At 46.9% G+C, this 17,249-nt stretch overlaps 1 protein-coding gene across 1 annotated transcript in view; it reads left to right on the forward strand.

The window, feature by feature from the left end:
- The first annotated feature begins 1,527 nt into the window (after positions 1–1,527).
- Positions 1,528–17,249, forward strand: part of AK7 (adenylate kinase 7) — a 74,733-nt gene continuing 59,011 nt past the window's right edge. Inside the window, exons 1-5 of the mRNA XM_042943225.1 lie at positions 1,528–1,582; positions 3,794–3,810; positions 4,946–5,137; positions 7,759–7,938; positions 14,406–14,514. Of these exons, the coding sequence (XP_042799159.1) occupies positions 1,528–1,582; positions 3,794–3,810; positions 4,946–5,137; positions 7,759–7,938; positions 14,406–14,514 (553 nt within the window). The remainder of the gene's footprint in view (positions 1,583–3,793; positions 3,811–4,945; positions 5,138–7,758; positions 7,939–14,405; positions 14,515–17,249) is intronic.

The raw sequence follows: 17,249 nt of genomic DNA on the forward strand, positions 1-17,249 counted from the left end.
AAATTATACCACGTGAAAAAAAGATCTAAAACTATGATCTGTTTTCGAACAACTCACGGGAAGAATAAAATGTTCTGCAGTGTTAACACGAGCTATCAGTAGGTGATAAGATAGGTAATTTTCGTCGTCGTCTTCATACTTTTTCACAGTTTCTTCATTAGCTTCTAGGCGATAAGTCGGCGAGATCTGGATGGTGCTTCAGCGGCCGAAGAACCTTTTCCTCTCGAAAGCACCAAGCTGCACTGCATCGTGCTCACTCGCAGGACCCTTGAAGAGGCAGCTTGACTGCGAAGCCCGGACAGTGCCCGCCCACCCCTTGCCCAGGACGACAGCCTTCCTCCCACCTTTCCTCCAGGTCAGCAGTGAATCGGCCGCTAGTGGTGTCCTTAGCCGCCTCCATCACACCGCGCTCTTCCGTGTCTGGTGTTCAAACACCCAGGATGTGCTGTTTGTCCCGGGGAACGGGGTGAAACACAGATCCAGACGTGTGCCACGCGGACCTCCGAACTGTGCCCTCGGCCCCTTTGTTTTGGGGATGGCTTGGCCGAGACGTGGACAGAGGGAGGGCCTTGCTCAGCAGTCCACCCGTGAGCACGCGTGGGGTCAGAACCCCGTCTTCCGTCTCCACCAACTGTCCCCATCCAGTGACACAGCGTCACCTGAACTCCGTCGCTGCAGGCTTACTTATTTTATTGCGCTTCACAGATAATGCAGGGGAGGGGGGAGGCGGGGCGGACACTTCCACAAATTAAAGGTATATTTGTGTGGTCACCTGTGATCAGTGATCTTTGATGTTACTATTATCATTGTTACGGGTGCCACAAAGCACACCCATACAGGACGGTGAACCTTATTGATAAACTGTGTTCTGATGGCTCCAGCGACTGGCCGTTCCCCCCCGTCTCTCTCCCTCTCCTTGCACCTCCCGATTCCCCGAGCCACAATATTGAAATTAGGCCAGTTAATAACCCTACGGTGGCCTCTTAAGTGTGCAAGTAAAAGGAAGAGTTGCACATCTCTCCTTTAAATTTTTTTTTTTTTTTTAACATTTATTCATTTTTGAGACAGAGCATGAACAGGGGAAGGTCAGAGAGAGAGGGAGACACAGAATCTGAAACAGGCTCCAGGCTTTGAGCTGTCAGCACGGAGCCCAACGCGGGGCTCGAACTCATGGACCGCGAGATCATGACCTGAGCCGAAGGTGGACACTCCACAACTGAGCCACCCAGACGTCCCGCACATCTCTCATTTTAAACCAAAAGCTAGAAATGTTTAGCGAGGAACACATGGAAAGCCAAGGTAGGCCAAAAGTGAGGCCTCTTGCACCAGTTAGCTGAGATGTGAACGCAAAGGGAAAGTTCTTGAAGGAAACTAATAGTGCCCTCCGGTGAACACACAAATGATAAAGCAAAACAGCCTTACTGCTCGTGTGGAGGAAGTTGTGGTCTAGATAGATCATCAGCCAACCACCACATTCCCTTATACCAGGAAACCTCAGCCAGAGCAAGGCCTTAACTCTTCAATCCTATGAAGGGTGGGAAAGGTGAGCAAGCCGCAGAAGAGAAGTTCAAAGCTGCCAGAGGTTAGTCAGGAGGTTTAAGGAAAGACGTCTCCATATCATAAAAGTCCAATTCAAAGCAAGCTATCTAGAAGATCCAGCTAAGCTAACTAATGAAGGCGGCCACACTAAACATTTTCCATGTGAATGAAACAGCCTTCTACTGGAAGAAGATGCCTTCTAGGACTGTGATAGCTAGAGAACAGTCAATGCCTGGCTTCAAAGGACAGGCTGACTTGTTAGGAGCTAATGTAGCAGTGACTTTAATTGGAAGCCTATGCTCATTTACCATTCCCCAAATCCCAGGGCCCTTGAGAATTACGCCAAATCCACTGTGTGCTCTATAAAATGGGACAGCTAAGCCTGGGTGACGGCACATCTGTTTACAACATAATCTGCTAAATATTTTAAGCCCCTGTTGAGACCTGTTCAGGAAAAAAAATCATTTCAAAATATTACCGCTTATCGACAATGTATACCCAGTGAAGACGTGCAATGAGATGAATGTTACTTTCAGGCCTGTTAACAACAGGCAGGTCTGTTCTACAGCCCACGGATCAAGGAGTAATTTCGACTTTCGAGTCTTATTTAAGAAATACATTTTGAAAAGCTGTAGCTGTCTCATAATTCCTCTGATGGATTTGGGCAAGGTAAATTGAAAACCTAAAAAGGATTCACCATTCTAGATGCCATGAAAACATTCATGATTTACGGGAAGAGGTCAAAATATCAACATGGAGTTTGGAAGAAGTTCATTCCAGCCCTCATGGATGATGTGGGGGGTTTCAAGACATCAGTGGAGGAAGTCACTGCAGATGTGATAGAAACAGCAGGAGAGTTAGAATTGGAAGCCTGAAGACGGGACTGATTTGCTACAATCTCACAATAAAACTTGAGCGGGTGGGCAGTTGCTTCTTATGGATGAGCTAAGAAAGTGAGTTTCTCAAGATGGAACCTACTGGTGAAGATTGTTGAAATGACAAGGTTTAGAATATCTCATAAATTTAGCTCACAAAGCAGGAGTAGAGGTTGAGAGGATTCACTCCAATTTTGAAAGAAGTTCTAGTGTGGGTAAAACACTACCAAACAGCATCACATGCTAGAGAAATGATTCCTGAAAGGAATGGTCAATCAATGGTGTGCAATTCATTGTTGTCTTATTTTAAGAAACTGCCCCAGCCACCCCAACCCTCAGCAAACACCACACTGATTAACCAACCAGCAGCCATCAACACTGAGGCAAGACCCTGCACCAACAAAAAGATTAAAACTCACCGAGCACTCAAATAATGGTTAGCATTTTTTAGCAATAAAGTATTTTTTAATTATGGTACATCGATTTTTTTTTTAGACATAATCCTATAGCACACTTAATCGACTACACTGTAGGGTAAACACAACTTTCATATGCACTGGGAAACCAAGAAATTCACTCGCTTTGTTGCAATTGTGGTGGTCTGGAAACCAAAATTCTCCAAGGTATGCCTATATATGAAAGCTGATTCTAAAAAAGAATAACAGACAAAGAAAGGGACATTACTTGTTGACATAATAGAATTAATCAATAGACCCTCCTTCCCTCACCTACCAACATGACAGCTGTAAAATAAATGCTCTGGAAACCATCCACTTGGAACTATGGCACCAGGTCGCTTACCAGTTAGCAGGAGGAGAAACGATAAGAATGAAACAAAGCTGAGCTATTATATAGTAAGACGACCAGTTGAATCACTTTCAAAATACTCACCTGCTTAGCTGCATATCAATAGGGACAAACTAAAATCGAAATGAGGCATCTAGTGAATTCTAGAATATTTGGACTAAAGTCATTTGAAAGAATGCTGAAGAATATTTACTCCATAAAGTTTTGCACTGGTCTTGCATGAATATTTTTACATCTTGTTGATAACTTTTAAAAAACTGTTGCTGTGAGCAAGCTGTTCCCAAAGTGAGTGCAAAATTTCAAGGTGTTAATTGTATCAAAACAAGTTTTAGTGAGACGTATATAAAAAAGAAAAGGGGGTAGAGACAAGAACAAGAGAAGAGAGAAAGAAAGAAAGAAAAAGAGAAATAAAAAAAAAATGAAAGGCTCCCATTTGCAGACCTGTACCTTAGCCCTGCAGAAAAATAAAAGGCGATTTCACCTTCGGACACCATTTCAGAAAATGCTGTCGTCTATATCTTACTTAATCCTAACAGCCCTGTTAGGCTGGTCATTTCACTCCTGTTTTACAGCCAATTTAACAGCTGAGGTAAGGTCAAAACATTATCCCAATCTCCCACAAATGGCTGCAGAGCTGGGATTCAAGGCCAAATCTGCTGAGTGCCCAGAACCTCCAAGTTGTATGAAGCTCCTGGGTCACATCCATTTTTGAGGCAATTAAATACGCACACACACACACACACACACACACACACACACACACACGGCGCCTGGGTGGCTCAGTCAGCTAAGCTGCCATCTCTTGATTTCTGTTGGGGTCACGATCGCACCATTGGTGAGTTCAAGCCCCGGAGACTGGCTCCATGTTGACAGTGCAGAGCCTGCCTCGGATTCCGTCTCCCCCGCCCTCTGCCCCTCCCCTGTCTGCCCCTCCCCCATGCTCTCTCTCTAAATAAATACAGTGTGTATATATAAAAAAAAAAAAAATGCTGCATGGGTTAAATATCTACCTTTAACAAGTTATTGTGTAGAACACAAAGCATTTCAATAGAATCAGACTGTTCCAAGACAAGGGCAGGATATATAGTCCACAAGGTCATTTGTGGTCCTGTGATAAGACAAACTGAATGTCATCTTTTAATTTGTAGGTTTAGCTGGGCACCTGCATGTATAATCTCGTTTGGAAAGGTCAAAGCCTTTCGCTGGGAATGTGGATGACACCCCTGCCAGCCCCCAGGTCTCCCGGAACTGCTACCAAACAGCCCCTAAAGCCAGCTGAGCCCCATGAATCAAGCAGCAACTGGACAGTGAGGACCACACGCGCTGTCGTTCCAGCGTCCTGGACACGAAACTCCATGGCCACAGCTGCTCTTTGCGCTGCAGGATTGTCACGTCCTGGTCAGACCATCCCACAGGGTAACGTGTGTGTGAGCTTTCCTGGATCAGCGGATTCAGCAGTATTTCCAGCGGTCCGCGTCAGGTGACCCCTGGGGGGGTGTTTCCAGTTTCGGAATCAAAGAGAGGAAAGGGAGCAGGGGTCGTTTGGCCCCTGTGTCAAGGCCTCAGGAGGCCTCGAAAGAGAACTCGCCCTGCACGAGAGAACAGGGCGCGGACGCAAGCAGAGCGGGCACACCACCCTGGCCCCACGGCCCGGCAGAGCCCGCCCCGCGCGGGAAACCGGCGGCCCCGCCCCCACCCCAGGAACGCTCCGCCCCGCGCCCTAGGCCACGCCCCTGAAGAGTTCGCTCTGGCCCCAACTCCTTGGCAACCAGAGGGACGCTTTCTCCTTAGCTCCCCGTGCGGCTGCCACCAAGGGTGAGGAAGAGGAAGTTACTGCACCCATGGAGAAAGTTATCCGGATCCAGAGGGTGTTTATAAACCTGCTGGATTCATACAGCAGCGGGAACATCGGGAAGGTGAGCAGCGGAGGGTCAGAGTGGAGTCCCAGACCCCAGCTCCCGGTCCCCCGCCCCGGGCTCCCGAACCCCCGAACCCAGCGAGGGTCTGTGCCACGGGGCGCTGTCAGAGGCTCCCCTTAAGAGAGGGTTCCTGGTCCTGGGCACCAGTCTGCATGCAGAGCTCCAGCTGGAAGCCCAGGTGTTTGCAGGAGGGAGTCCGAGGGCAGAGAGGTGAGGGTGCAGGGAACCAGGCCGCAGGGCAGCAGGCAGGGAGCCCAGGGCCCGAGAGACTTGGCGACTGACAAAAATGTTTTCTTTCTTTCTTTTTTAAAATGTTGTATTTATTTTTGAGAAAGCCAGAGAGAGTGTGAGCAGGGGAGGGTGAGAGACAGAGGGAGACAGAGAATCTGAAGCAGGCTCCAGGCTTCGAGCTGTCAGCACAGAGCCTGACATGGGGCTCAAACTCACAACCTGTGAGATCATGACCTGAGCTGAAGTCGGACCCTTAACCGACTGAGCCATCCAGGCGCCCCCAGAAATGTTTCTTTTAAAATCAGAAGGAACCAAATGAAACGTTAGAGTCAAAGATTGTGGGTCTCTATGGCAATACAGTCATGAAATACAATTTTTCATTTTTTTTGGGGGGGGGGGAGGAAAAGGCCCATGAAAGTCAGAAGGTGGGCCTGTTCAGCAGTTAAATGGTGCCTCAGGCGTGCTCAGCACTCCACTGATATTTGTTGCATAAATTAAAGCAGAATCCAACACAAAGGCCCACATCTGGGGGCAGGGAGGGGGTGGAGGTCAGGCTCTTGGTTTATATTCCAAATCCAATGAAAGCTACTGGATTATTGTACAAAGAGAGGTGAACCTGATTGAGATTAGGAGAGTGGGAGGGAAGAGAATTTAGCTTTTTACTTTACCCCCCTTTTGAGCTCTGATTATTTTTTTACAGTATAATATTTTTAGAGCAAATTTTCTTTTCTTTCCATTTGTAGAGATCTTTTGCAAAAGCTTATCAGTAACAGAATTTTCAGTTCTTCCTTAATTCACCTGGACCTCTAGTTCTGGCCTTTTAGGTAATTGCTGTTCTCTGTACCAAGCACCATGTGAGTGGGAATAAGAAGTCTATAAAAGAAATGGAGGCCAGGTCTCTGGTCTTCAGGTTCCCGGCCCAGCTGGGCAACGCCACCCGCTCCCCACAGCCCCTGCTGCCCCCTCTCTGTCCCCGGGACGGAGCAGTGTGGCGGGCGTGGTATGTGTGCAGCCTTGAGATCCCAGGGTCCAGCTGTACCCCTCCCTGCCCGTGCAATCTTGGGCAAGTTACTTCCAGCTGGGCATCTCTTTCCTCATCTGTGAAATGAGATAATAAAATGGAATATGTATGTTTGAGAGAGAAATGAAAATATACATGACATACTTGGAAGAATTATCTTCCAGTAAGAGGTTGAACCTGCTAATCTTGCATTACTAACACAAAGTGACGTTTATCAAAATAAATGAGGTGGGACTTCCTGTTTGTTTCGTTTTGGTTTGCTTTTCCTCCCACGGTGTAATAATATCATGATTACATACGTGTTTAATATGGAAATTAAAACCATTCTTATAAAGTATACATACATATTATATATACATACATATACGTTTGTGTATACACACACACACACACACACACACACACACACACACACGTGTATATATGAAACTCTTTAACATTTCTTAAGCCATTCCCAAGGATAACTTCTGTAAAATAAAAAGCGAAACTTCGCCAACTTCATTCTATTTCGTTACTTGTAAAGGTAGCCACTGGCCACATGTGGCTATTGAACGTTTCAATGTGGCTAATCCAAATGGAGATTAGCCTACCGTCAGTGTAAAATGCACATCGAATTTCAAAGATTTAGTGTGAACAAAAAGGAACATAAAAGATCTCATTAATAATTTTTTTCCACTGATTACATGTTAAACTGATAATATTTTGAATCTGTTGGGTAAAGAAAACACTATTTAAATTAGTTACACTGGTTTCTTTTTACTGCTGTTAATGTGGCAGCCAGCCAATTTAACTTACCTGAGTTGATCACATTACACTGCTACATTTCTATTAGACAAGATCATCGTGGTGACCGCAGCCCTGCTCTGCCCGTTGCCAGAGCAGGGCAATATTCTTAACACCTTCTTTAAGTTCTCTGGGCCTGGCTTCCTCATCTATAAAAGAGAGTGCCATTGGGGCACCCGGGTGGCTCAGTCGGTTGGGCATCTGACTCTTGATTTCGGCTCAGGTCATGATCTCCAGGATGGGGAGGTCAAGCCCTGCATCAGGCTCTGCACTGACAGTGCGGAGCCTGCTTGAGATTCCCCCTCTCTCTCTGCCCCTCCCTTGCATGCACTCTCTCTTTCTCAAAAATAAATAATAAATTTTAGAAACACTTTAAAATTAGAGTGCCATAATACCCACTTGGCCGTGTTACTGGGGTCATTGTTAGTTTCAGCAAACCACCAGGGTAAAACGCATCGGCTATGCACGTGGGGTACCTCTAGCAAGCCCTCAAGGATGGTCGGTGTTTAGAATCATTCCAACTGTCTACCCTTTCTCTAAGTTGTCCTTAGTATTTTCTTAGCAAGTTTGTGTTTTCTTGCAGTTCCTGTCTAACTGTGTAGTCGGGGCTTCACTTGAAGAAATCACAGAAGAAGAGGAAGAAGAAGAAAGTAAGTCAGCCATGGAAGCCTCATCCAAACTGAAGGACGGCACGTTCCAGATCGTGGGTACGCTTTCCAAGCTCGAAGGCGTTCCGCCCAACTTTGCCGTGGAGACATACAGCGTAAGTCCAGGTGGCTTTTGCTAAGAGTTGACCAAGGGCAGAGTCACCTTGCGCTCCAACACCTTCACGATATGCTGTTATTCTCTGCTTCTCCTTCTCTCTTCCGCACACATGGGGGTGCAGGAAGGTGTGGGACAGGTGGAGGCAGGTCTTTCTCCCCTGACGGAGAACAACCATTGTCTCCACTTTGAATGTGTGCCTGGAGCAAAGAATTTGAATTAGATACTCCTGGAAGGGATAGATCTAATCTGGACTTGCAGACTCATAGAATCTTCTAACCTGTGTTCAAAATGCATGCTGCCCCTCACTACCCAACTATGGTGGGCGCTTTCTGGGAGGGAGAAACCTCCTTTGGTAATAAGCCACTAGGAAAGAACATATCATTATGTTGCTGTCTTACTGAGAAACTGTGCGGCCGTTGTTGAACCCAACTCTGTGCTCGGGAGCTAAAATATAACACGGAGACGGAGTGTGGGGATAAAGAGGAACGATAGTTTTATTACTTTGCCAGGCAAAGGAGGCTACAGCGGGCTGATGCCTTCAAAAATGCAGACCCTTCCGGTTAAGAAATGGGCAGGAGACACGAACAGACATTTTTCCAACAAGACATCCAGATGGCTGACACGTGGAAAGATGCTCAACATCACTCATCATCAGGGAAATACGAATCAAAATCACATTGAGATACCACCTCACACCTGCCAGAATGGCTAAAATCAACAACACAGGGGAAAAAATCAAATCAAATCAACAACACGGGAAACAACAGGGGTTGGCGAGGATGTGGAGAAAGGGGAGCCCTCTTACACTGCTGGTGGGAAAGCTGATAGCACGGAGGCTGCTCGGATTCTCTCTCTCCCTCTCTCTCTGCCCCTCCCTCCTCTCTCTCTCTCTCTCTCTCTCTCAAAAATAAATAAATAACCTTAAAAAAAAAAAGTTAAAAATAGAACCACCCTACAAGCCAGCAATTGCACTACTAGGTTTTTACCCACAGGATACAAAACTACTGATTCAAAGGACCCTGATGTTTATAGCAGCTTCATCAACAATAGCCAAATTATGGATAGAGCCCAAAGTCCACTGACTGATGAACAGATAAGAAGATGTGGTGTGTGTGTGTGTGTGTGTGTGTATATATATATATATATATATATATATATATATATATATATATATATATAATGGAATATTACTCGGCCATTAGAAAGAATGAAATCTTGCCATTTGCAACGACGTGGATGGAGCTAGAGATTTTTATGCTAAGTGAAATAAGTCAGAGAAAGACAAATACCGTATGATGTCACTCATATGAAAACAGATGAGGGGCACCTGGGGGGTTCAGTCGGTTGAGCGTCCGACTTTGGCTCAGGTCATGATCTCGCAGTTCAGGAGTTCGAGCCCCACATCAGACTAGCTCCTGTCAGCAGACTAGCTCCTGTCAGCCTGTTAGCACAGAGCCTGCTTCAGATTCTCTGTCCCCCTCTCTGTGCTCCTTCCCCTGCTTGCACTCTCCCAAAAATAAATAATTTTTTTTAAATAAATAAAACAGATGAATATAGGGGGGAGAGAGAGAGAGAGAGAGAGAGAGAGAGAGAGAGAGAGAGAAAAGTAAACCAGGAAACAGACTCTTAACTATCGAGAACAGTTAACGGAGGGGTACAGTGGGGGTGCGTGGGCTAACTGGGTGATGGGCATTAAGGAGGACGCTTGCCGTGTTGATCAACAGGTGTTGTATGTAAGTGACGAACCACTAAATTCTACGTCTGAAACTAATATTACACTGTACGTTACGTAACTGGCATTTAAACAAAAACTTGAAAACAACAACAGCAGCAAACTGCAGACCCACCCTTCAAGGTGGTCTCAGGGCTGGCACCTGCCATCCAAGTCTGGTTACTAAGTGTACATTGAGGTCAGTGGGATGTCAGAATCCATACCGTGTTCCTGGAGCAAAGGATTCTACAGAGAAACAAGTGAAGAGGAGAGGGGGGCTTCAAGAACAAAGAGGAGAAGCATCTGTTCCCTTTCGAGTCAAGCCTTGCTGAACCACCAGTGTGTCCAACTTAATTTCCGACCGTCTTCACGTTTCTCTAGCAGTTTCACTGCCCCCACATGACAAACTCTACGCACACAACCTGAGACATTTGAATGCCTCCAGTAGGGGTGTCAGCCTCTCATTGGCCTGCCTGCCGCTCTTCAGACCCTGCCATACAGCTCTGCACACGCCGTACCCTGGAACAGACTTTCCTCTGCCAACCCCACCCAGCCCTGTTCGTTCCGCAAGACTTAACTCAGGATGTCATCTCCTCCAGGAAGCCCTCGGTGATTCCCACTTCTTCCCCACTCCCAGTTTGGAATCTGAGCTCTTTTCTTGGACTCCCACAGCATCTTTACCTGCCTACATCATCCCACTTTTCCCACTCCATTGTTACTATCTGTCTGTTGTGGGTCACACTGCCCCAGATGGTTAGCCTTAAGAATAGACCGAGCCTCACTTGTTGCCCTGTTTATCCGTGCATCTTTGGCACATAGCACATTAACTGGCTGAGAGCAGCCCTCGATAAACACTTGTGAAATGAATGAAAGAGTCCTCTCCCCCCAACCTGCCATCTTAGGGAACTTTCTCCACCACTTACCCCCTTTCACCCTCTCCTGGGTCTTCAGTCACCACTGGCTTCTTTCTTTCTGCCTATACATGTGTTCAGTGCGCACATCTTTTGAACTTCATTCGGCCTTCCTGGTGGCTACCAGCCTCTTTCTCCGCCCCTGGCCCCTGCCCCCTCAGCGAGGGTCCAGCCACAGGAAACACCCTGACCCATGTCACTGGTCTAATTCCCGGCTGGCCTAATTCCCAAAGTCCTATCTTACCTGGCTTCCCAGGAGAAAGTCTCCTTCCCTCTTCTGCGGTCTTTACCCCCTGACTTCCCTCGTGCATCTGAGCACTCCTTGTTTCGCTGGCTCCTTTTCCTCGTTCTGCCCTTTAAACGCGCTTTTCCCCAGAACTCCCTCCTTTCTCGTAACGGATGTCCCTCCTCAAGCTTCTCTGGTCCTATGGCTCCAGCTCCCCCATACGGGCCAATACCTTTCAAATCTGTCTCCAGCCCTGTTGACCAGCAAATCCAACTGCCCCCTGGTGCACTCCCCCAGATGTCCTGCTGGCACTTCTAGTTCAATGGGCCCCCAAATGAAATTTATTTCCCTCCTCTACAAAACCACTCTTTCAGCCTCCTAATTTTGATTAAGGACCTAGATCTGTTTGGGCTGTTTGGGGCTGCAAGTCATAGGGGGAAAAGGCAAGGCAAACTGGCTTAGTAAAGAAGGAAATTCTTCAGTTTATGTGGCTGGTCGTCTCAGGGAAGATGCGGCTTCAGGGCTGGCGTGATCCAGGGGCTGCAGCTCCTTTTTCTGCCCCTTCCTGGCCTCTCCCTTCCTTTAAGGGTGACGTCACTCTTGGGCTGGGAGCAAGGCGGCAACGGTCCAGGGCCTCACGTTCACACACAGCAACACCGCGGTGAAGGGAACTTCCGGAAGTGCTCAGAGAAAGGAGGATGAACAATCCCGCGGTCCCCTGCAGGCGTCTCCTTGAATCTCACGGTGTGGAAGTGAGTCACATGCCCATTCCTGAACGGATCACTGTACCCTGAGATCAATAAAGCCCAGCCCTGAAGCTAGGGAGTGGAGTTCAGATCCCCAGGCTGAGAGGGGAGCACCTGAACAAAATTGGGGTTCTGTCGGGAAAGGGGAAGAGGAAATGGACGTTTGTGTCCTCACGCACTCCCCGCTACCGCAGCTGTGGGCTCGTGGCGCCCCCTCTTGGTCACGAGGTCCTCACCTGGGCGCCTTACAGCCTCTCCACGAGGTGCCCCCTTCCCCTTAGCGTGGCCATTTGCGTTAGTTCAGATCTTTACCAGCGCCCACCATTTACACTGGAGTTCGGATCCGTGAACGTGTCTCGAGCGTCCTAAGGATCCACAGAGGCGCGTGGAGCTCACACCTCGCAGGGACTCGCACACAAACACGCAGCCCCACGGCAGTGCAGTGGGCACGACCGCAGAGGTGTGGACACAGCAGCATCTGAAAAGGGCAGTTGATGAGCGCTCGGTCTTAGGTACGGAGCCAGGCAGATGTAGCTGCACACCCTGCCTACCACACAGATCAGCCCCCCCTCCCCCCCGGCCCCCTCAGCTCCTCTGGTCTGGAGATCCCGGAGCCTCCATCCGGGATGGAGGATGGTCCGCTACTGGGAGAAGCTGGGACTGAGGCCCGGCCTCTAGGGCTGAGTAGAGACTGCCAGGCAGATAAGGGGGCAAGGAAATGTCACACAAGGCGGGAACACATGGGGAAGTGCGTGGTATGCTTTAGAATAGGAAAAACATCAGCATAGCTAGAGCATGGGTTGCAGGGAACCAAGGAGAAGAGGCAAGGGTGGCATGAAAGGTGAGAGAGAGCAGAGGATGGAAAACATTAGGCTGGTCTAGTTTGTGGAAGGTGCCTCTGCCTGGCTCAGCAAACCATCCACTATTCCAGGCTCTGCTGAATGAGCTCATATTCACTCTTCAATCCAACTTGAATGTCAACTCCCAGGAGCCTTAATCACATATTCCTCCTGGTCTGTCAAACCTCAGATGTACCTCTATGATAGCCCTTTCTATATTGGGGGCTGCCATGTAAGGCTGGGCAGGTTGCACACTGTGCAAGGGCGCCTGCCTAAGGACATGAGTAGGAGCTGTGTTCTGCTGGGTTCAGAGTGCCCCAGAGTAGGTGCCGTCTTATAATTTCCCCACAAAGAGCAGATTGCCTTTTTCTAATTTGTTCAAAGGCTTCTTATATCCTTAGATATGTCCTTGTCTGCATTAGACTATAATTTGCTATAAGTTTTCCCAACAAAACAAACAAAATTTGCTAATTTGCTATAAGTTTTCCCAACAAAACACACACACACACACACACACACACACACACACACACACAATGCTCCTTAGTGTAAACAACCAGACATTATTCATTTTGCCTCTATCCTCGGGGTCAAACAAAAGGCCCCCAAATGTTGGATGGGTAAACAAATGAATGCCAAAATGTGGTCACGCAACGTCTGATCAGGATGGCCGTCCTCTTGGAAACGTGCCTGTTTCACCCGAAATCCAGCTATGATTTCACATGCGTGTGCGTGTTTCTTTGGACGCCGCTCTCACATGCTGTCACGGGCTGGAATCATAGATGCTTTCTCTTCTTTCTCTCGGGCAGCATCTGGAGCACATGCCTTCCATTTGTCCAGTGACTTCCTTCCTTCCTTGCCCACGTCATTTCTGAATCTAGATCGGTCTCAGGTGCGTTGGGAGAGCAGGGTCGTCCTGTGTCGTCTCACTATTGAAAAATTAAAAACTGATGTTTGGATCGGCATTTTCAGAGTGTCTTCCCTTCTGCCCATTCAGCCCAGAAAAGAAACAGAATGGAGTGTATTATGGATTGAACTGTGTCTCCCCAAAAAAAGATCTGTTGAAGCCCTAACCCCAGAAAGCTCACAACGTGACCTATTTGGAGATAGGTCTTCACAGAGGAAATTGAGTCAAAAGGAGGTCATTGGGAAGGACCCCTCATCCAATACGACCGACATCCTTACCAAAAGGGAAAACTTGGACCCAGACACGTATACAGGGAGAACACCTGGGAAAAGGAAGGCAGAGATGTGGTTGATGCATTAACCAGCCAAGGAATCCCAGAGATTTCCTGAGAGGCACCAGAAGCTAGGAGAGAGCCACGGAGCTAAATCTCCGTCACAGCCTTCCGAAGGGACCGGCCCTGCCGACACCTCGATCTTGGACTTGTGGCCTCCAGACCGTGGGACATGAATTTCTGTGGTTTAAGCCACTCAGTTTGTGGCCAGGAAGGAACAGCTACCTAAAACACAGTGATCACCGAAGTTGCTTTTGTCTAATGTAAGCACTTTTATATTTCCACCCATTAAAAGTTCCTGTGTTTTCGAAATATTCCCAACTGTCGACTGTAATAAGGCACCTTGCATGTACGAAGAGAATGGATGAATGCCATCGTGAGGGTTCTGAAACCATCCACATTCATCACTCATCAGCACTTCTGAGCGATTCAGGATATATAATGGCTCAAGTAATCTTGCATAGAGTTTGCATTAGTTTCAAATGCCTCACACATTTTTCTTCCAGTATGTTCTAATTCTTCCCTTCTGAATTGGGGTTTAAACAGCCTGCAGAAATAGTACCTAAAATCATTATGCAATTTTTTAATCATCTGTTCCCAGCTATTTTCATAAACTTATTTGTTACTTGGAAACTACACACAGAAGAGAGCCAAAATTTCGTTTTAAATAGAAACCCTGCAAATGTTTCCTGTAGGACACTTCATCTGCCGTATATCTAATTTGGAAATTGTCATTCCAGCTAAATATTAAGGTTAGCGCCTTGCAACAAATGACTGTCACATCTCTTTTTCAGAACATCTCTCGGGAGGACCTTCTCATGCGCCTCCTGGAGTGTGACATCATCATTTATAACATCACCGAGAACCCACAGCAAGCAGAGGAGGCCATCTGGGCAGTCTCTGGTCAGTGAACTTCTTTCTTTTGTCTCCAGGGATGCTGCTTTTGTGCAACTTACTTAACCCAAGAGTCATCTAATGAACATGAGGCGAATTAGGACCGTGGAAAAACTGACCTGAGACTTACCTAAAACATGAAATGAAATTAGGCTAATGAGGGGCGCCTGGGTGGCTCAGTCGGCCGAGCGTTCAACTTTTGATTTAGGCTCAGGTCATGATCCCAGAGTCGTGGGATCGAGCCCCGTGTTGGGCTCTGAGCGTGCAGCCTACTTAAGATTCTCTCTCTCTCCCTCTGCCCCTCTCCCCCGTTTGTGTGTGCGTGCTCTCTCTCTCTCTCTCTCTCTCTCTCTCTTTCTCTGATAAAAAAAAAAAGCTGATGAATATTCATCAGCCTTTGGATAGTGTTAAAAGATAAACCGAGGCATATGAGAATCTTTAAGAATTTATTTGAGCAAAACTCGATTCACGAGAGCACGCCGTGCCGGAAGTGGCTTGGAGAGCTTCACCAACAGGGGCCAGGGGAAAGACTTACAGAGCAAAGGCAGAGCAAAGTGAGGAAGTTATTTGATTGGCTATAGTGTACTCAGCTGGCTTACCTGGAAGAGGCTAGTTGACTGTGCCTGGTTGTCCTTGGGTGTTGGTTTCCGAAACTTGCAGCCCATAACAGACTTAGGTTTTGATTTGTTCATGTGGACTACTATGGCCTTAGAGTCAGCTGAGATCTCATGGCCCCCTTGGTTGATTAAACAATGGGTGGGGCGCCTGAGGGGCTCATTTGGTTAGGCATCCCACTCTTGACTTCGGCTCAGGTCATGATCACACAGTTCGTGAGTTCGAGCCCCCACGTTGGGCTGTGCGCTGAGTGTGGAGCCTGCTTGGGATTCTCTCTCTCCTCTCTCTGTCCCCTCACCTTAAAGTAAATAAACAAACTTGAAAAGCAGCTTTTATTAAAAAAATAAATAAATATATAAAATAAGCAATGGGTGCTTCCAAAGGATAGAACATTTTTTTTAAATGTTTATTTTTTGAGAGAGAGAGAGAGAGAGCACAATCAGGGGCAGGACAGAGAGAGAGACAGAGAGAGAGAGGGAATCCCAAGCAGGCTCCATGCTGTCCGTACAGAGCCCGATGCGGGGCTCGAACCCAGGAGCCATGAGATCGTGACCTGAGCCGAAGTCAGACGCTTCACCAACCGGGCCACCCAGGCACCCCAAGGATAGAACATTTTTAATCATTAAAGGAAATAACTTTCAAAATTCAACGTGTATTCATTCTACAGGCACTGCTTAAGGAGGTGCGGTCGAAGGTACTGGGGAGATACAAAGACAAATAAGAAAAAGATTATACCCTCAAGGCCCCTGTAGCCCCACAGGAGAGCTAAGGCACACGTGAGGAACTCTGATGCAGGACAGAGAATGGCATATTTATCAGACAGGTATCACAAGGGGGATGTGACTTTAAGAGGAGAGGAGTTATTTCTTAGGTTCCAATAAAACTTCATTTATAAACACAGGCGCTACGTTGCCAACCCTCGAATAAGATGAACAGCAAAGTGACATTTTGGCTTAAATGAAAAGAAATGGGACGGAGCCTCGCGAATGACCGCATCATACTCAGAAGTACCGTCTGCGGATGTGTGAGATTCCTCAGGAGCTTAGAGCGTTTGATTTCTCTGTTTTAACTGTGCCTACATTTCATCCAGTAGGGAACAAATCAAAACCAGGACCATTGTGTCATCTTTTGAAACAGATTCTTTGAAAGCCTACTTTCTGCATTTTGTCCCTTTGCAAACATTTACAGATGATGTATAACCGTGCCTTCTGAAATAATTGCACCACTTAAAAATCATAATTAGAGCTAACGTAATGCATCCTTATTTTGGGTCAGGCTTTGAGAATTGATTTTTCTATGTAATGTATTCTTGTAATTAATTTTTTTTTTTTTTTTTCTGAAATGAAACCTGGACATGTTTGGGGGCGTTTGGGTGGCTCAGTTGGTTAAGCGTCTGACTTTGGCTCAGGTCATGATCTCACCGTTCGTGAGTTCAAGCCCGTGTCAGGTTCAGTGCTGACAGCTCAGAGCCTGGAGCCTGCTTTGGATTCTGTGTCTCTGTTTCCCTCTGCCTCTCGCCTGCTCTCTCTCTCTCTCTCTCTCTCTCTCTCAATCTCCCAAAAATAAACAGACATTAAAAAACTAAAACAAACCTGAACATGTTTAGAAAATTAAGAAGCACAGTAGGGCTTAGAATAAAAAGTTATGATGCCCTGAATACCCTTTCAACTCTATCCCTATACCCCAAGAGAAACCTCGTTTAACCCACTGATGCTTTTTTTCATACATAAAAATACCAGCATTGATGTCCTCTGATTATGAATTTTAGACGTTAACCACTGCCCTCCAGCTGTGACAGATGGGTTTTAGCTCCTCATAGGACCCCCCACACCCTGTTCCTCAAGAGACCATAATCATTTCTCAAACGTGGACACTGTATCTCCTTCCATGAGCTTTAAAATGTAGAATGTGTGTTATTGCTTCCTCCTTCATTCTCATAAAGAGATTTAATGTACGTTCGTTTGTTTATTTTAAATATAATTTATTGTCAAACTGGTTTCCATACAACACCCAGTGCTCATCCCAACAGGTGCCCTCCTCATTGCCCATCACCCACTTTCCCCTCCCTCCCACCCCCCATCAACCCTCAGTTTATTCTCAGTTTTTAAGAGTCTCTTATGGTTTGGCTC

This window comes from Panthera leo, chromosome B3 (assembly GCF_018350215.1).
Source record: "Panthera leo isolate Ple1 chromosome B3, P.leo_Ple1_pat1.1, whole genome shotgun sequence".
Lineage (NCBI taxonomy): Eukaryota > Metazoa > Chordata > Mammalia > Carnivora > Felidae > Panthera > Panthera leo.